The sequence below is a fragment of the Mobula birostris genome, chromosome 9, assembly GCF_030028105.1.
Source record: "Mobula birostris isolate sMobBir1 chromosome 9, sMobBir1.hap1, whole genome shotgun sequence".
Taxonomy (NCBI): Eukaryota; Metazoa; Chordata; class Chondrichthyes; order Myliobatiformes; family Myliobatidae; genus Mobula; species Mobula birostris.
Window position 1 is genome coordinate 10,885,529 of NC_092378.1, and position 20,754 is coordinate 10,906,282.

Sequence of the window (20,754 nt, forward strand, 5' to 3'; positions counted from 1 at the left end):
TCTGTTTGGAGGTTATTTTGAAGGTTTGTAGTGTACAAAAATAAGACTTACATTTATGACCCAATCAAGAAGCAGTGAGTGTTTGAAAATACTTGGTATGTACCTGCAGAGATTTAACATGACATCTAAAACTTCAACAAACTTCTTTAGGTATGTAGTAGAGAGTATATTAACTGGCTGCATCATGGCCTGATATGGAAACACATAAGAACATAAGAAATAGGAGCAGGAGCCTATCGAGCCTGCCCTGCCATTCAGTAAGATCATGGCTGATCTGTCTGTAAACTCAGCTCCATCTACCTGCCTTTTCCCCATAACCCTTAATTCTCTTACTATGTAAAAACCTATCTAACTGTATCTTAAATATATTTCGTGAAGAAGCCTCAACTGCTTCCCTGGGTAGAGAATTCCACAGATTCACCACTCTCTGGGAAAAACTGTTTCTCCTCATCTCCGTCCTAAATATTCTCCCCTGAATCTTGAGGCAATGTTCCCTAGTTCTAGTCTCACCTACCAATGGAAACAACTTTTCTACTTCTATCTTATCTATCCCTTTCAAAATTTTGTATGTTTCTATAAGATCACTAATGCTTTTAAATGGAAAATCCGACAGAAGTTAATGGCTTTGGCCTAGTACATCACAGGTAGCACCCTCCCAGCCACTGAGCACATCTATCTGAAAAGCTGTCATAGAAAAGAAGCATCCATCATCTGAGATTGCCCAGGCCATGCTCTGTTCTTACTGCTGCCATCAGGTAGGAGGTAGAAGAGCTTCAGGGCTTGCACCACCACTCAAAGATCAGAAACACAAAATAATCTGCAGATGCTGGGGTCAAAGCAACACTCACAACACACTGGAGGAACTCAGCAGGTCGGGCAGCATCCGTGGAAAAGATCGGTCGACGTTTTGGTCCTGACGAACGGTTCCGGCCCGAAACGTCGACCGATCTTTTCCACGGATGCTGCCCGACCTGCTGAGTTCCTCCAGCGTGTTGTGAGTGTTACTCAAAGATCAGGCTCTTGAATAAATGGGGATAACCACACTCACTTGCCTCATCATTGAAATGTCCCCTGAACCAGTGATCTGACTTTAAGAACTCTTTATGTCAAGTTCTTGTTATTTGATGCTATTTATTTATATTTGCATTTGTTGTCTCCTGCACTCGGGTTGATCTTTCATTGATCCTGTTCTAATTATTATTCTATAGATTTGCTGAGTATGCCCACAAGAAAATGTATCTTAGGTTTATTTATGGTGATATATATGTACTTTGACCATAAAATTTACTTTATTTTATTCATCAATAATCAATGTCTTTAAATGCCTAAAGTCTCATCCTGTTTCTTGAACATTCTGACCTGCAAAGTGAAATGCCAAATTAAAGTGTAATTGTGCTAGAATTTTCAGCATTGTGTTTTGTTTAAAATATTACCTTCATCACAACAAATCAAAGTTTTAATCATGTTAGGAGTGTGTATTATGAGCATGCCCTTTACTTTTAAATGTTATCCGCCATGATGACAAAGGAGAGGACTCAATGGGCTAAATAGCCTAGTTCTGCTCCCATGTCTTACAGTCTTGCGTAGCAAATGTATCATGCATTACTTGCTGATTAGCTAACTCAAATGACCTGATATTCTGGAAGGTCCACTATCACAAGCTAATAATCTGGTAATACATGTTATTGCCTCATATTCTGACAAGTGTTACCTGCATCCTTGGTTGCATTTAGAGTAAGTATTTTGAAATTAATAATTAATTAATAATTAATGGACTTTAACTTAATGTTAATTTAATATTACTTACACAATTCTGTTCATGTTTAACTTTTGGAGAGGATTAGAACAAGCAATAATGGATACATTGATTCTAAAGTTCAATTAGTTATAATTAAGGGGTTTTTCATACATGCTAAGAACTTGGCATAATAAGTTAGCTGCATATTTTTTTAAAAAAGAGCCTCGATAGGTAAAATCTCAGATGCCATTCAGGTTTCACAGATCTGTCAAAATTAAGTTGCTTGTCAAACCTAAATATGAATGCTCTTGCCAAAGTTGTGGAACTGCATTCCCTCAGCTTTTAGGTGTTTCAGCACAACAGGGAGAAAATTACAAACGTTTGTAGAAACTGAAGCACAAAACAAGAATTAATTATATATATATGTGTGTGTGTGTGTGTGTGTGTGTGTAATCCATGTATTTTGTTACATATGGTAGAAAAATGTTAACAGCTATGTTTTAAATGTATATGCTGTACCAAGGATTATGTCATAATCATAGAAAAGTACAGCATAGAAACAGAATCCTTAGTCCTCTGCTGATGCCAATCAAGTATATATCTACACTATTGCAAATTATCAGCTCATTTAAATTAAATTATCAGCTCTCATTTAAGTTTGAAACTCATATCAAATGTGTTTTCTGACAAAAACATAATAATGTAAAATGTGTTTGAGAAGAAAGACTTCGATACATTAATACATTACTGTCAGCACTAAGATGTTTTCAAATATAAATTCCACTTGATCTAAAGTGCTTTATGACCAAGCGGTTAAAGTAAATGGTAGTAAGATGTTATCAACTTTTAATCTCACTTTTGTGAATCCAGGTCCAGAAGATAACGATATATTTATATTATTTTGTTTTTATTATGCTGGACTTTCTGAGGAATTCTTAGTGTCAGTAGTGCGGGGCCCAGCTTGCTGCTAGTAAACTAGGTTCAAAGCATGAAAAGATGGGTAAAGGGAATAATCTATTTGCAACTCGCAACCAAAATATCTTAAACGATGTTTTGGATAGGGAGACATGCTCTTGGCCAACACTCAAATGGGTGCTAAAAGGAAGGGAAACACTCTGAATACAGATGATACTTTCATTACCTAATTTGCTGTTCAAGAGGTTGTACAGGTTGAATAGGCTGAGAAGGCGCGGAGACAATTGAAGCTGTCTTATTCTTTAATTACGGATGGGGTGATACCTATTTGTTAGTTTCTATCGTCAATTAAGAAGCATTTAGAAGCAGTATTTTCAATGTACAGATCTGACACAACAGGAGAGTTTGCCTGCGGGAAATTAGGCAGTTTGTATCCACAGTCACGTGATCACTGCAACTTTACTCAACCAAACTTTGGTATGCGCGTCTCTGTGTTTTAAGGCATCGCGCCGTTCTGATAGCTCGTCTCTCTTGCTCTTTCCAGAATAGGCTCGGAGTGCGACCATGGCATCGCTGGACGGCGCCGAGATCGCGGTATGGGTGTGCCAGGAAGAGAAGCTGGTGTGCGGTTTGACGAAGCGCACCAGCTGTGCCCAGGTGGTGAGGGCCTTACTGGAGGACCACCTCGCCAACGCTGGCGCCACCAGGCTGCTCCACGCACCTGCCAAAGACTACTGCATCGTGGAGAAGTGGAGAGGCTTCGAAAGGCTCTTGCCCCCCGCCACCAAGCTGCTGAGGCTCTGGGCGTCCTGGGGAGAGGAGCAGCCCAACGTGCATTTCGTCCTGGTCAAGGTTGGGGCTTCCCTGGCAGTGCCGGGGCTGAGGAGCGCAGAAGCCAAGGTGATCCAGAACAAGGGAGGACAAGGGGAATTGAGTGCCGCCCAGTATATCAACAGCCTGCCGGCCGAAAAGCAGAGGAGAATGGTGCGCAAAGCTTTCAGAAAACTGGCCAAGATGAAAAAGCTAAAGCAGGGCCGAGAAGGGATTGAGACCTTGGTGCATCTGATCATATCTCAGGACCACACCATCCGCCAACAGTTGCAGAGGATGAGGGAGCTTGACGCCGAAATTGACGGATATGAATCGTGGACGCACTTGCAGCGGATACAGAAGGAAGGCGAGAACTACGTCCAGGAGACTTACCTGCTGGAGAGCAGAGAGGGGGACGGACAGGGAGGTGAGAGAGCACCGCTTCAGGAGTACCTCAGCAAGAGGGACGCCACCTTCAAGATGCAAGAGCAACTTGAGCAGCAGGGGGAAGCCATCGAGAAACTGTCAGCGGAGATCCAACTGGAGCTGAGCAGGCTGTGCGGGGGCGATCTGGGCAAGGCGCGGGATGTCCCCGGCTCCCCGGGCACCGGTCCGCCAGGGTGCGCGGCGGAGATCAAGAGAGTCGAGAGCGAATTGGAAGCCGCCATGAGCGTCGCGCTGCAGCTCCAGCAAATCCTGACGGAGGTGCAGGAGAAAGTGAAACAGGAGGAGCAGGTGCTGACACAAAAGGCGGCCGAGTGCGACCAATTGGCGGAACAGTTGCAGTCTTTGCACCTTGCAGAGGGCGGGGAGGGTGATGCCCCGGAGTCCGGGCCGTGCACGCCTGCCAGTAAGTGCGCTTCGCCCCGAAAGACTGCCAATGCACTCAAGAGTAGCTCGGAGCCTCCCTCCCCTTCCGATGTGAATGACACGGACTCAGACACGGGGATCAGTTCTACGCACAGCCAGGACTCTGAACCTTCCTGTGTAGAGGTTGTATCCGCTTCCACAAATTGCTTTTAGAGATCCTCGCCGCTTGTTAACGAAATGATCTTTTAGTGTGTGTGTGTGTGTGTGTGTGTGTGTGTGTGTGTGTGTGTATGAGGATACGACGTTTAAAAACACGTCCGACATTCGGTTTGAATTGTAACCGAGAAAATGTAATTTCATCTCGCTGTGTCAACTAGTTGTTACTTGTCACTTTTTTTCAAATGCAAGAAGCCTGAACGTTTACAAATCTTTAAGATAAGAGATCAGTCGGGACTGTCATTGACTGTGTGGGTTCCAACATTCCAGGCCCGGAACTTCGGAGAGTGAGGTGGAAATTGCCTGTGCATGTTCATTCTCTTTTAAGACCAGGTGCCATGGCATAACAGTTTATAAGATTTCAATACAATCACTAGGGGAACTAAGATGACTCTGATGCATACATGCTTATACGCACTCATTCGCATACATGCCTTGGGTGTGAAAATCAAAGATTAGACAAACGATTACTGGGACCCAGTGGTGCACAAGTAGAGAATGCTTTAGAAAAATAAACTCAGATTTAAGTTGCGAAAGTCGTAAAGGTGACAACTTTACGGGGGACTTTATAAACCGATTTAAAATGTAAAAGCACTTGGACGCCACACATGTAAGAGTCAAATGTTATTGCGCAATGATAGCACCTTAAAAGTAATGCGTAAGTACCGAGCAAGTAGTTCGTGCGATTTTCGGGGGGTGTACTGCAAAACCTGCATCAGTGCAGCCCACCTATCTGTACCGTTTCCTTTTGTGCGCTCGTGCGCTGCGTATGTATTGGCATGAAGAGAAAGTAATGGGTATACACGGATGCAAATGCAGTGGGTTCCTGTTAATTGGCACACATCGGGATCAGTACATTTTGACCCAATTAGCCCCAACTAGTCGAAACTTTAGTTAAATGATAGAAAAGTATAAAACTAACTACCATTTAACTGAGTAATACTATATGTATTTAAATGAAGTACAGAACTTCTGCGGTACTGCAGAACAGTGTATTAGTGCCTAATGGTTATCGATAGAGGAATTCAACTACCCTATTCTTTTGATATGACTGTAAGTGAACAAAATCAGCGCGGATACCTACTGCAGATAATGGACTGCCTTCATACAATGCTTTTAGATCATTACATTCTCCAAGTCTTCATTTTCATTGTAACATTCGAGACGATTGTCGATACTTTAGTAATTCCTAACTTGTTGAAGTAGTGCAATACGTTCATCTTCACTCCGGCTCTTTCTGGCATCTCCAAGCCTGAATGCTTGAAACCACAGTGAGCAAAACAGTTAATTGTCTTACTGCTTATTTCCCACCAGCTACCATTGACACAATCACTGCTGTTTGAATGCAAACACATGTAACTGGTACTATTTAAAAACTGATATTTGTAAGCATATGCCGTGTCTGACGACCATGAAGGTGCATTCAACTGACGCTAGTTGGAAACTGTTCAGCAAGTTTCCTGTTGCAGTTAAGCAGCATTGTGTCCCAACTAATCAAAGGTAATCCAGGTTATTTTCTCAGTTTAGTTTTTGTTCTTTAAGTGTTGTCTCAAATAAAGTCTGACTTGATTAGCTGATGGCCCAATTAACTGGAATCCACTGTATATACTCCAGATATGTTATGCAATGAACTGAAGTGAATTGTAGTAAGTTTTATAATAACACTATTCAGACATATTGTTGGCAGATGCTAACAGCGAATAGCAAGTTATCAAGACTTTTAATGAATAGTTAATGAAAACAAACATTTATTTTGAGGACTGGGTGATTTTCTTGCAGTGTATATATAGCCTACATGTCATATATGATTTCCTAGAGTAAAAACTATCAATGTAAATTAGTAATAATACTGAAAATTCATTTTAAAGTTATATTTATATACAAAAGTGACACCAGATAACTATTTATAAAGCAGTAATAAAAATATTGATTTAAAAATTGGTAATTTTCCAATTTGCAGTATTGATATAGCAGAGAAAAGTTTGTCTTTCCAATCTGAGTATTAAACTTCATTGGAACAGAATGAAAATAGTTTAGAGTTTTGTGTCAGGAATAGAACCTGCCTAACATTACTTTCATATATATGAATTAAGAAAAAAAAAGTCCAGCTGTTCTGTAACAGACATAAAATTCTTTTTGCCAGATTTTCCCACGAGTACTTCCCAGGTTATGTTAAAGACACCTGGGGCAGATGCACGTCTTGCAAGACCTATAACCATTATGTGCATGTCGGAGATTAGGGAAAATACTTGCTCCCAAGCGTGAAGGTTATTATTTAATATTTAGTAGAATTCTAAAACAAATTAAAACATTCTAATTGTGAGTCTGTCTGCTGTATTCAGGCCTCAGTAGGATCCTATATGATGTAAAATACCTGACGTTGTTCAGCCATGTATGAGGTGGACATGTTGCCTTTATCACAGGGTTTTAGTCAAAGCAATTTTTCCTATTAGTGCTGTAAACAGCAGGGACTCCTGTTTTGTAATGTGTTGAAGCAGCCACACCTTCTGAACCTCATCATTGCATTCTGAGTGACCATGGTCATTTTACAGACCTTAAATCTAAATACTGCCCAGAAGAAGGCAATAGCAAACCACTTCTGTAGAAAACTGGCCAAGAACAAGCATGGTCACAGATAGAGAAAAGGATAAGAACAACAGCATGAAGGAGGTCTTCCCCACAGGCATAGGTTAAAGACAGATGGAAGATCATGGTTCCCCACGTCGTACAACATGGCACATAACGATGATGATGATGAAATCTCAAAGGTGGAGAATAGTTCCTCTGGGCCAAGGGATCACTGAACCTTACAATCTATCCAATGTTTACTCAGCAAGGTTACCTTGAGTCCTGACTGGGAATTCCCCTCTATGTCAGATCTAGATGGAGGTGAGGGAATGCTCAATCCAATTGTGACTAAGACATCAATTTATCATGAGTAGCTATTATTTATTAAGTAAGCATTTGGATTAACTTTAACCAAGCTATTGTGCATGTGATACACAACTTTCTGAAATGCATGAATTTGTATGAAGGACTGATTGTTTAATAAAACCAGGGTGTATTATATTTCTCCGTTGATATGCAAGTTTGACATTGAACCTTGCACAGGATTAGACAGTGGATAATATTTGAAGTCAGCAAGTGGGTACGACTTGTTTCATATCCTTCCTCTTGAAATCTAAGGTTTTAATTCTCAGTGTGAATTGATCATGTCATATTACTTCTTCAGTATTGATAGCGCAGCACACTGAGGCTTAGTCTTTACTTAGATTTCAAATATTTAAAGTTCATTTATATTCAAAGAATATATGCAGTATACAACCCTGAGATTTGTTTTCCCACAGACAGCCACGAAACAAAGAAAATCATGTAACCCATCCAAAGAAAAGCATCACCCCCCACACAAAAAAACAAATAGCGCAAACAGCAAAAAAGAGCAATAAATACAGAATATAAAACACCAGCTTATAAAGTCCTCAAAAGAGTCCAAGCATATGCAGTTCAGTTCAATCTAGTGCTGTGTCATTGGTTATGTGCCGGCCACCCTGATTTTGAAATTTCACACCTGTCCATGGGGAATTACTGCACTAAAGCCACTTTGCATTGTCAAACCTGTGCAGATTATGTTAGGAATGAGATAGAATTAGATCTTTTTTTTAGTCAGCAATCAGATGACATTTTTCCCAACGGCTTTTAGGTAGCCCTGTAATCAGTTCAATTTCAGCCAGGAAAAATGTGAATCCTATTTAGAGCGTGAATATTCTGTACAATTGCAGAGGCAGTAAAGCTCATCCCTTAAATATCTGCTAATGCAACAGGTCAATGTGTCTCAAGTGTCAGCCACTTTGAACACTGAAGCAAATTACACAAATTACATGAGTTTGTGAAGATACTGGAAATCCAGAATAACACACACAAAATGCTGGAGGAACACGGCAGGTCAGTGGGCATCAACAGAGAGAAATAACGAGCCGATGTTTCAGGTCAAGACCCTTCACCAGGACTCATCATGAAGGTACTCGTCCTGAAACATCAGCTCTTTATTCCTATCCGTAGGTGCTGCCTAACCTGCTGAGTTCCTCCGGCATTTTGTGTATTTTACACAACAATACCTACCATTTGCATTACTTTCTAGTATCTGGCAAATTCAGCAAGAGAAAAATGATACCCTCAGTACAATAATTCAGGGTGCAGAAATGTCATAGATAATCCATACTTTTTGTTCTCTTACAAATGGAGAACATGTAAATCATTTTCTTATTTTGTGTAATTATGGTAGCCTGGATATTAAGTAACCAAATTCTTGAACTGGAGATGTGCAGTATGTTTGAGTGCTACCATGGTAATCGGAACACTTGAATTCAAATAATAAATCTGGAGAAAAAGGCTATGGTCAGTAATGGAGATCATGAAACTATGAGCTATCAGAAAAGGCCAATTGATTCACCAATATCCTTCAGAGAAAAGAGATTTCAGTCCTTTCCTGGCATGGACAACATTAGAAAACTACAGCAAAATGTAGTTCTTAAATGTTGTCTTAACTCTGCACTGTCCCAGACTGTGTAAGACAATTTATCAGTGGGTGATGAATACCGGTCTTTGCAACAGTTTCCAATTCCCATAAATGACAGATCATTATAGCTTGCATGCCTACAATATTAATTCCTTATGTACTGTCATACAGTTAGAAGTATTTCAAAAGAGCATGCATTAATGAGGAGAACTACTGTTTAATTTCTTTAACTGAAAATGCAAGACATAATATTAGAAAGAGCAAATTATGGTAAGATGACTAACTTCAATTGTGTTATCACTTATAACTAATACTTATTCTGCAGCTGAAATGAGTCATGAAAATTATATTCATTGAATCATCATCCAGTTGAAATGTCCATTGGTTACTAATTTGAAGTTAAATGTGATTCTTTAAGGTAAGATCAAAAGTTTATGCAACAACTTTGACCTTGGTAATTTCCACTTCTAATAAATGTCTCTATGACATGCCCCAGCTAAGTTTCCTAGTTCAGGGAACAGTAAATATCTGCCATTGATCCCTCTGCCAATAATAGATCCATAAAATGGAAAAGTCATGACTTGTTGAAAAGTATTTCTTTGACAACTTTTTACATGTGTCTTGTCAGTTTTCTCCAAAGAATTTAATTGTGATTATATACAACTTTGTGCAAAAGTTAATGGCAGTTTTTTGTTTGTATTTTGTTATTTTATGCGTTGTTTCACTTACTTTTTGTGATTAACTTGTTATGCTTTTCTTTATCTTTTTCTCGAGGAATTTTGTTACCTGCTGAACAAACCTAAGCATTCAAATAAATAAAATGACAACTGTTTTCACTAACATACTGCAATAGTGTCATTGTCATTACTTAATATGTATATTATTACATCAATTTAAATCAGATTGTAAGATGGCAACTGAAAACATTTATGAAAAATTCCTTTTGCTTCTGCATTTCTCAGATAATTGGCAGAGATTAGACACTATGAGAAAAATAAAACAACTAGTAAAAGGAAATACAAGTTTCAAATTATATTTTTTCTTGTACCTACTTAAAAACACGCTCTCTTCAATTTCAGAAACTCAGAACCTATTTTATGATCATAAAATTATGGGTTTCAACTCAATACTTTAAGCAAATGTCCTGGTTACTTACTTAATTATGGTCTTATGGTCTTAATTGGTGTTTACGGGCTCTTGCTCTTGGCAAATTGGCTGCCATATTCCCTATGTGGTTCCAATCATTACAGTCAAAAATTCTTATTACATTTAAATTATTGCATTTAATAAAGATTTGTTTTTTAAAATTGGTTTCTATTTTACCATTTCTTTAGCAGGTTTTTAATCTTGCCTGCTAAAAAGTAAAAAGCACCAACAGTTTTGTGCCTCAAAATATTAATTCCAGTGCATGCTTGTTTCTTTTGAAAGTACAAGGCAAGGATTTAATATGCTGAAATCATGGCTGTGCTGCAACCCAGCATGATATTTGTATAATTTGTGAAATGATGATTTATGGCCATGCATTGAAATTTAATGAAGGACTTCATAGTTCAGCAACTTCTTAATGTGTGTGTTTTTATAGTTCTGCATGTAAAAACTAGAACCATAAAACTCAAAAGGAATGTTTGGTAACTTTCCTGTTACATCAATAACCTGCAGCAAACAGAAACTAGAGAATAGCTTACCTTTATGTGGAACAATCTTCTACATTACATAAGGACAATGATAATTATCTTTGTGTCTTTTTGTGTAGAGCAAGTATAGTCCAAGTTAATGACAGAACACTTGGTACTGGACACTGTCTGGAAACAATGAAAATTTTGAAAAAAGAAATTGATTTTCACTTCATTAAATTTTAAGGAGAAGAGTAATCATCAAGTTCCAGAGTACTTTTTTTTAAATCACAAAACATGAACATTGATTGTAAGAGCATTATAAAAATGTGTCAGTAATATTAGTTATAAGTAATCGTTATAATCAAAAATAGCATCAACAGATCCAGTGAAATGAAATTATAACAAAGGGAGGATAACTTACCAATATCTTCAGTCATGATTCAAAGTAAATTTAGCTAACATTCCAACAAGGAGTCAAGACTGCAATAACAAAGTTCAAATTTCAAAGTAAATTTTGTAATCAATGTACCACCCTATACAACTATTAACAAATTATCAGCATATGGGAGGAGAAGATGGTGGTGCACCTGCGTGTGCGCAGCCCTCCGGTGAAAAATGATATTGTATCTGTTAAATAGGGGCCGTGGACAATTCTGATTTGATGGAGAATGGACGTAAAAGCACAGAGAAACATATGGAGAAATTTCTGAAACGCCCATTTGCTGCTGTCATTACTGTATGGTCGGGAATCTTTCTGAGGGTAGGCCTCAAAATCCCCGGCCTTGCCTGCTTTTGGCGACCGAGAAGGAGGTCGAATCGTTCGGACAGAGATGGCGCTCAGTACTCTGTGTCGGAGAGCTGATCAGAGCTCGAGGTTTTCGGATGACTCAGAATCGGATTGTGATCGGCATGGCAGGGAGAGTTTTTCTTCCTTCTCCCGTCTGCGTGAGATGTGGGACATTTGAGAAACTTTGAATTGTACTGTGCTCATGGACTTCTTCGTCAAGTTATGGTATTGTTGCACTGTTGTAACTATATGTTATAATTATGTGGTTTTGTCAGTTTTTTCAGTCTTGGTCTGTCCTGTGTTTTGTGATATCACACTGGAGGAAAAATGCATCGTTTCTTAATGCATGCATTACTAAATGACAATAAAAGATGTGTCTTCATAAGCATAATCATATACAACCCTGAGATTCATTTTCCTGTGGGCATACTCAGCAAATCTATAGATTAGTAACTATAACAGGAGCAGTAAAGATTAACCAGAGTGCAGTAGACAACAAACCATGCAAATGCATATATACAGTGCCTATAAAAAGTATTCACCCCCTCTTGGAATATTTCATGCTTTATTGTTTTTCAAAGTTGAATCACCATGGATTTAATCTGACTTTTTTTTGACACTGATCAACAGAAAAACACTCTTTTGTGACAAAATGAAAACAGGTCTCCACAAAGTGATGTAAATTAATTACAAATATAAAACACAAAATGACTGATTGCACAAGTATTCACCCCCTTTAATATGACACATCAAATCATCACTAGTGCAGCCAATTGGTTTTAGGAGTCACATAATTAGTTAAATAGAGATCACCGTGTGCAGTCAAGGTGTTTCAATTGATTGTTGTAAAAATATACCTGTATCTGGAAGGTCCTACTGCTGGTAAGTCAAAAACGACACCATGGAAACAAAAGAGCACTTCAAGAATCTCTGCCAAGGGCTATTGAAAAGCGCAAGTCAGGAGATAGGTACAAGAACATCTCCAAGTCACTGAATATCCCTTGGAGTACAGTTAAGTCAAACATCAAGAAATGGAAAGAATATGGCACAGCTGTAAATCTGCCTGGAGCAGGCCATCCTCAATAACCGAGTGACCATGCAAGAAGGGGACAAGTGAGGGAAGGTCACCAAGAGACCTCTGATAAATCTGGAGGAGTTACAAACTTCAGTGGCTGAGATGGGAAAGACTCCGCATACAACGACTGCTGCCAGGGTGCTTCACTGGTTGCAGCTTTCTGAGAGAGCGGCAAAGAGAAAGACACTGTTTGAAAAAAAAACTCCAATGAAATCTTGGCTAGAGATTGCCAGAAGGCAAGTGAGAGACTCTGAAGTCAGCTAGAAGAAGGGTCTATGGTCTGAAGAAACCAAAATTGAACTTCTTGGTCATCAGACTAAATGCTATATTTGGCGTAAGCCAAACACCATACATCATCAAAAAGCATAGTGATGGCTGCATCATGCTGTGGGAATGCTTCACTGCAGCAAGTCCTGGAAGGCTTGTGAAGATAGAGGGTAAAATGAATGCAGCAAAATACAGGGAATTCCTGGAGGAAAACCTGACACAGTATGCAAGAGAACTACGACTTGGGAGGAGATTTGTTTTCCAGCAAGACAATGACCCCAAGCATAAAACCAAAGCTACACAGAAGTGGCTTAAAAGCAACAAAGTTAATGTCCTGGAGTGGCCAAGTCAAAGTCCAGACCTCAATCCAATTGAGAATTTGTGGCTGGATTTGAAAAGGGCTGTTCACCCACGATCTCCATGTACTTTGACTGAGCTTGTGTAGTTTTGTACAGAAGAAAGGGGAAAAATTGCAGTGCCCAGATGTGCAAAGCTGATAGGGACCTATCTACACAGACTCAAGGCTGTAATTGCTGCCAAAGGTGCATCTACTAAATACTGATTTGAAGGGGGTGAACGCTTATACAATCAATTATTTTGTGTTTTATATTTGTAATTAATTTAGATCTCTTTGCAGAGACCTGTTTTCACCTTGATACGAAAGAGTCATTTTCTGTTGATCAGTATCAAAAACGCCAAATTAAATCCACTGTGATTCAATGTTGTAAAACAATAAAGCATGAAAACTTACAAAGGAGGAGGGTGAATACTTTATATAGGAACTGTAAATAAATGGCAATAAATAATGACAACATAAGATAAGAAGATGAAGAGTCCTTAAGGTGAAGTTCATTGTTTGTGGGAAACATCTCAATGGTGGGACAAATGAGTGTAGTTATCCCCTGTGTTCAGGAGCCTAATGACTGAAGGGTAGTAACTATTTCTGAACTTGATTTTGTGAGTCCTGAGGTCCTTGTACGTTCCACCTGTTTTCAGCAGTGAGAAGAGAGCATGGGCTCGTTGGTGGGGATCTCTGATGATGGATGCTGTTTTCCTGTGACAGCATTTCATGTAGATGTGCTCAATGGTTGGGAGGGCTTTACCTGTGACGCACTAGGCTGAATGCATTGGCTTTTGCAGGATTTTCCATTCATAGGTATTGGTGTTTCCATAGCAGGCCATGATACAGCCAGTCAATACACTCTCCACTACATATCTATGGAAGTTTGTCAAAGTTTTAGATGTCATGCTGAATCTCCACGGACTCCTGAGAAAGTAGAGGCACATCAGTATTGTTTTCACACTACACGTAGATGCCAGGCACAGGACAGATCCCCTGAAATAGTGACACCCAGGAACTTAAAGTCACATCATGTTACTTTATTTTTGTCACAGCTCTGGATGAGTTTTGAATTTATTTCTTAATATGAAAGTCATCTCCAATATAGGCTCTGTTGGAAATTTTCTCTTTCTCTATTATATGAGATTTTCCCTTTGAACTTCTGCCACTTTTTACTTTGAAAGGTCAACATACTAAGCTGACAGGGCCAGTACAGTACCTAGGGAGTGGTTTGTTGACTGAATTATGGCACTGTGACACCAAAAATAACCACATAGCGTTTGTGCTTTCTGAGAAGCACACATCAGTTTTGTATGTGGCCTCCCAGCAGTAATGTCCCATTGTGCATGAGATCTCAGCTGCCTTACAAGATAATAAAAGACCTTGGTCAAGGGCCTTTGTGGACCCTGCTGAGATAGAATGGGAGGATGTGGAGCAGCTGCGGAGTTTAGAAAGGATGAGGCCTGCATTTGGATAGGGATAGGAGGGAGGTACTGGGACAACAATGTGTACAACATTATGGGCCAAAACACTATCAGGAGTGGAGTTATGCCATTGTCAGGCAAGTGCCCAACTATACGATTTGAGTCAGGGTTTCTTAGAGATAATATCAGAAAGTCTGATCATTCCACACTGCAAACTTAGAGATGATTTGGAATAAACACAAAACAAGAATTACATCTTAAAACAAGGCTGACCAAATAAGTGATTGATATATAAGACTCCAGTCCCTTTTATACCAAACAGAGGTACAATGTACTAAAAGAAAATAGACTCTATGATTAAACATTTGTCAAGGGGCCCAACCTCTGGTCATGGAATCCTCAGTTAATGATAAGGGTCCATGGTATAAAAAAGATTGGAAAGCCCTGGTTTAGTGGAAAGGAGATTGTGTTTGCAAATGTGTTGGAGATTATTGAGGATAGTGCTGAGAGAACCAATGGAAATTCTATATTTGGACAAATAAATGGCATTTTATATCACAAGACAAAGGAGCAGAAGTAGGCCATTCGGCCCATCAAGTCTGCTCCGCAACTTCCCCATGAGCTAAACTATTCACCCATCTAGTTCCAATTTCCGGCTTTTTCCCCATATCCCTTGATACTCTGACTAATTAGATACATGTCAATCTCCTCCTTAAACACCCTCAATGATCGGGCCTCCACAGCTGTATGTGGCAACGAATTCCACAAATCCACAATCCTCTGGCTAAAAAAATTTCTCCTCATCTCTGTTTTAACTGGGTACCCTCTAATTCTAAGACCATGGCCCGTTGTGTTGGACTCACCCACCAAGGGAATCAACCTTTCCACATCTACTCTGTCCAACCCTTTCAACATTCAAAAAGTTTCTATGAGATCCCCTCTCATTCTTCTATACTCTAATGAATACAGTCCAAGAGCTGACAAATGCTCCTCATATGTTAGTCCCTGCATTCCAGGAATCATCCTCGTAAATCTTCTCTGAACTCTCTCCAACATCAGTATATCCTTTGTAAGATAGGGGGCCCAAAACTGCACACAGTATTCCAAATGAGGTCTCACTAATGCCCCATAGAGCCTCATCAACACCTCCTTACTCTTATACACTATTCCTCTTGAAATGAATGCCAACATAGCATTCGCTTTCCTTACCGCCGATCCAACTTGGTGCTTAACCTTTAGGATATCCTGCACGAGGACCCCCAAGTCCCTTTGCACTTCCGATTTTTGAATTTTCTCCCCATCTAAATAATAATCTGCCTGATTATTTCTTCTTCCAAAATGTACAACCGTACATTTGTTAACGTTGTATCTCATCTGCCACTTCTTTGCCCACTCCCCCAAACTGACTAAGTCTCTCTGCAACCTTTGCATTTCTTCAACATTTCCTGCTCCTCCACCTATCTTGGTGTCATCCGCAAACTTAGCCACAAAACCTTTCAATCCATAATCCAAATCATCAATATAGATCGTAAAAAGAAGTGGCCCCAACACCGACCCCTGCGGAACACCACTAGTAACCGGCAACCAATCAGAATAGGATCCCTTTATTCCCACCCTTTGCTTTCTGCCTATCAGCCAATGCTCCACCCATTTCAATATCTTTCCTATAATTCCATGGGCTCTCATCTTATTAAGCAGCCTCATATGTGGCACCTTATCGAAGGCCTTTTGAAAATTCAAATACACAACATCCACAGCCTCTCCCTTGTCAATCTTATTCGAGATTACCTCAAAAAATTCCAATAGGTTGGTGAGGCAGGATCTTCCCTTCATGAAACCATGTTGGCTTCGGCCTACCTTGTCATGCACCTCGAGGTATTTCATAACCTCGTCCTTGAGGATTGACTCCAATATCTTTCCAACTACCGATGTCAGGCTAATAGGTCTGTAATTTTCTTTTTGCTGCCTCCTTCCTTTCTTAAGTAGCGGAGCTACATTTGCGACCTTCCAGTCCTCCGCAACCATGCCAGAGTCTATTGATTCCTGGAAGATCACTTCCAATGCTTCCACAATCTCCAAAGCCACCTCCTTCAGTACCCTTGGGTGCACCTCATCTGGACCGGGAGACTTATCTATTCTTAGTCCACTTAGCTCCCCAAGCACTTTCCCTCTAGTAATCTTGACTGTACCTAATTCTATTCCCTGAGACCTCTGGCTATCAGATATGTTGCTCATGTCTTCCACTGTGAAGACTGATGCACAATACTCATTCAGTTCCTCTGCCATCTCTTTGTTATATGCCACCACGTGAAAATCTGTTAGAAAGATAAGGATTAGGTTGAATAAAGATTAATAGTTAAAGCACAGCAAATAAGAACAGAGAAAAGGAAGGCTCATTGTCAGAATGATAGAGCAACAAGTGAGTGACTGTAAGTTTTTGTAATAGTTTGGAGCTATAATTTAAGAGATTAAGATGCTGCTCACAGTTTAAATGATACACACGGAATTGTGGTTATACAATGAGAGAGGAACAAGCAAACAGAGAATTAATAGTTGATTTTGGAGTTTGAGCACCAGATTTAAGAAGTGAATGGGACTTCGAAGGATTGTCGTGGAGATTAGAATCACAGAAACAGATATTGTTGAATTTAAGCACTAGATTTAAAAAACAAATGGAGCCTGTCAGGATTTTCTGAAGAGATTGAGAGCGATTGGTTTAATAGGCGCTTGGCAAGGGCCAATAATAAGAAGCTCTGCATAATCGGGGCAACGATTGCTGGAGTGGGAAGGGGCAACGATTGCTGGAGTGGGAAAGGGCGACAGCGGGGAACGGAGGCTTTGATGAGGAGAGGCAGAGACTAGGTTTAGCTTTCAGTTGGCTTTCTCTTTCTTTGTTAATTATTGCCTAAGTAGAGTAGTGAGAATAGATCCCAGGTCATCCTGCTCATCCAGTGAGATGTGGGAGATCTGGAAGACCTCCAGCCTCCCTGATTGCTTTATCTGTGAGAAGTTCATCGGGGTGCAGCTGATAACAGACCATGTTAGAAGACCGGAGCTGCAGCTGGATGACCCCTGATCCTTTCAGGAGAATGTGGAGCTGATAGTTAAGAGCTACAGGGAGGTAATCACACCTAAGTTGCAGAAGGCAAGTAACTAGGTGACTGTCAGGAGAAGAAAGGGAATAAACAGCTAGTGCAGAGTACACTTATGGCCGTATCTTCCAATAACAAGTATACCACTTTGGATACTGTTGGGTGGATAACTTACCAGGGTAAAGTTGCAGTGACAGGTCTCTGGCACTGAATCTGATTAGAAGGGAAGACAGTGGGGAAAAGAGAGTGGTGTTGATAGGGAATTCAATACAGTATTTAGGTGTACAGACAGGGCATCTTGTGGACATGAAAGAGACTCCAGATGGTATGTTGTCTCTCAAATACCAGAGTCAGGGATGTCTAAAATTAGATCTACAATGTTCTAAAGAAGGAAGGTGAGCAACCAGAAGTTGTGGTAGATGACATAGGTACGAAAAGGTTGTAGTCCAGGAGAGTGAATATGGGGATCTGGGTAGGAACAGAGTGATGACTAGATTGAGAGGAGGGCCAATCAGGGAGAAGATGTATCACGTGCCTGGAGCTGGAGAAGGTAGGAGAGGTCCTATAGGAGAATATTTTGCTTCGTGGAAAAGATCCAGAAGTCTGAGATGCAGAACACCCTAAAGGTTAACTTGCAGGTAGAGTCGGTGGGGAAGAAGGAAAATGCAACGTTAGCATTCATTTCAAGAAGTCTGGAATTCAAGAGCAGGGGTGTGAATCTGAGGCCTTATAAGGCACTGGTGAGACCTCAGCTTGAGTATTGTGAACTGTTTTAGGCTCCTTATCTAAGAAAAGATGTGCTGACATTGGAGAGTATTCAGAGGAAATTCACAAGGATGATTCCAGGAATGAAAGGGTCCTCATACGAGGAATGATTGATAGCTCTGTGTCTGTCCTCACTGGAATTTAGAAGGATGGGGGGGGCTCTCATTGAAGCCTTTCAAATGATGAACATGAAAGAGTAGATGTGGAAAGAATGTTTCCCATAATGGGGGAGTCTAGGACAAGTGCACACAGCCTCAGGATAGAGGGGCATCCATTTAAAACATAGATACGGAGAAATTTCTTTAGCCAGAGGTTGGTGAATTTGTGGAATTTATTACCACAGGCAGCTGTGGAAGCCAGGTCATTGGGTGTATTTAAGGCAGTGCTTGATCAGTTGTTGATTAGAACACGGCATCAAAAGTTACATGGAGATGGCTGGGGAGTGGGGCTGAGGAGGAGAAAAAAGGATCAGCCATGATTGAATGGTGGAGCAGATTCAACGGGCCAAGTGGACTAATTCTGCTCCAATGTCTTATGGTCTTATTCACCCGTAAGAGGGATGTTCATGAATGTGAGGCCATCATAGAACAGGCTGATATACTGGAACGTTAAGAAATAGGATGTGCTTGAAGAATATTAGGATCAATAAGTCAAAGGGCTACATGGAATATACCCCAGGTTACTAAAGGAAGCAAGAGAAAAAATTGTCTTTGGTGATGATCTTTGCATCCTCACTGGCCACGGAAATAGTACTAGAAAATTGGGGGGTGGCAAATATTATTTCTTTGTTTAAGAAAGGTATTATTAACCATTGAGTCTTATATCAGTGGTGACAAAACAATTGGAGAAGATTCTTAGAGATAGTATTTATGAGAATTTGGAGAAGCATAGATTCCATAGTAATAGATAATTTGGCTTTGTAATGACGGGCGTGCCTTGAAATCATGACTGAATTATTTGAGGATGTGACAAAACAAATTGATAAAGGCAGAGTAGTGGATGTGGTGTATATGGATTTTAGAAGGTGTTTGACATGGTTCCCCATGGTAAGCTCATTCTGAAAGTCAGGAGGCATGGGATCCAGGGAAATTGAGTTGTTTGGATTCAGAATTGACTTCCTCCAGAAGGCAGAGATTGGTAATAGATGGACCGTACTCTGCCTAGAGGTCAGTGACCAGTGGTGTTCTGCTGTTTGTGATATTTATAAATGACTTGGCTGAGAAAGTGAAAGGGTGGGGTAGTGATTTTACAGATGAAGGGTAATGGTTTTGTAGATAGTGTAGAAGATTGGCTACAATGTGGCAGTGACAGGATGCAGAGCTCGATTGAGAATTGGCAGATGGAGTTCAGTCCTGAAAAGTATGAAGTGATATACGTTAGAAGGTCAAACTACAAGGCAGAATACAGGATTAATGGCAGGATATTTAACATTGTGGAGGAACAGAGAGATCTTGAGCTACACAGATTCACGGAGCCTATAGATTTTCAAAGTTGCAGCGCAAACTAATAGGATGGTTAAGAAGGCATATAGTGTGTTTACCTTCAATTATTGAGGGATTGAGTTCAAGAGCTGTGAAGTAATGTAGCAGCTCTATACAACTCTGGTAAAAAACCACACTTGAAGTATTGTGTTCAGTTCGGGTTGCCTCATTACAGAAACTATGTGGAAGTTTTAGAGACAATGTAGAGGAGATATACCAGGATATTGCCTGATTAGAGAGCATGTCTAATGAGGATAGGTTGAGCAACTTACATCATTTCTCTTTGGAGTGAGGAAGAATGAAAGGTGATTTGATAGAGGTGTACAAGATGATAAAAGGCAAAGACAGAGTGGACAGCCAGAGACTTTTTCTCAGGGTGGGAAATGGCTAATGGGGGGGGCATAACTTTAATGTATTTGGAGGTAAGTATGGGGAAAATCAAAGATAGCTTTTTTACGGAGCAAGAGGCAAGTGTGTGGAGCCTGCTGCCAGGTAGTAGACGTAGATATATTAGGGATGTTTAAGAGACTCTTAGATAGATACATGGATGAAAGAAAAATGAAGGGCTATGCGAGAGGGGTTAGATTTATCTTAATTTAGGTTAATGGGTTGGTAAAACATCATGGGCTGAAGGTCCTGTACTGTATTGTACTGCTTATGTTCTATGTTCGATGTTTTAGTAAAGATGGCCCAGTTCACAGGAGACCTTGTCCTGGGAACAGGGAGTAGAAGCCGAGGATCCATTTCCTTGCCTTCACTGAAGCGTGATCATTTGCCAGGCTGAGTATACCCTTGTAATGGAGTGGAAGCCATATGCAACCTTATAGAAGAAAACCTGACCGATGGGTATGCTATACCTATTGTGGTCAAACTCACCTTGACTCCACTTTCTACCCGACTTG

The 20,754-nt window shown here is 40.2% G+C and overlaps 1 protein-coding gene across 3 annotated transcripts in view; it reads left to right on the plus strand.

The window, feature by feature from the left end:
* Positions 1–20,754, plus strand: part of LOC140202530 (ras association domain-containing protein 9-like) — a 57,088-nt gene that overhangs the window by 23,089 nt on the left and 13,245 nt on the right. For 2 of the 3 annotated variants that reach the window (XM_072267482.1, XM_072267483.1), the window contains exon 2: positions 3,198–4,456. In XM_072267482.1, coding sequence (XP_072123583.1) covers positions 3,218–4,456 — 1,239 coding nt within the window. In that variant the 5' untranslated portion in view covers positions 3,198–3,217. Of the gene's footprint in view, positions 1–3,197; positions 4,457–10,758; positions 11,774–20,754 lie in introns of those variants that run through there. The other variant, XM_072267484.1, reaches the window with a different exon arrangement.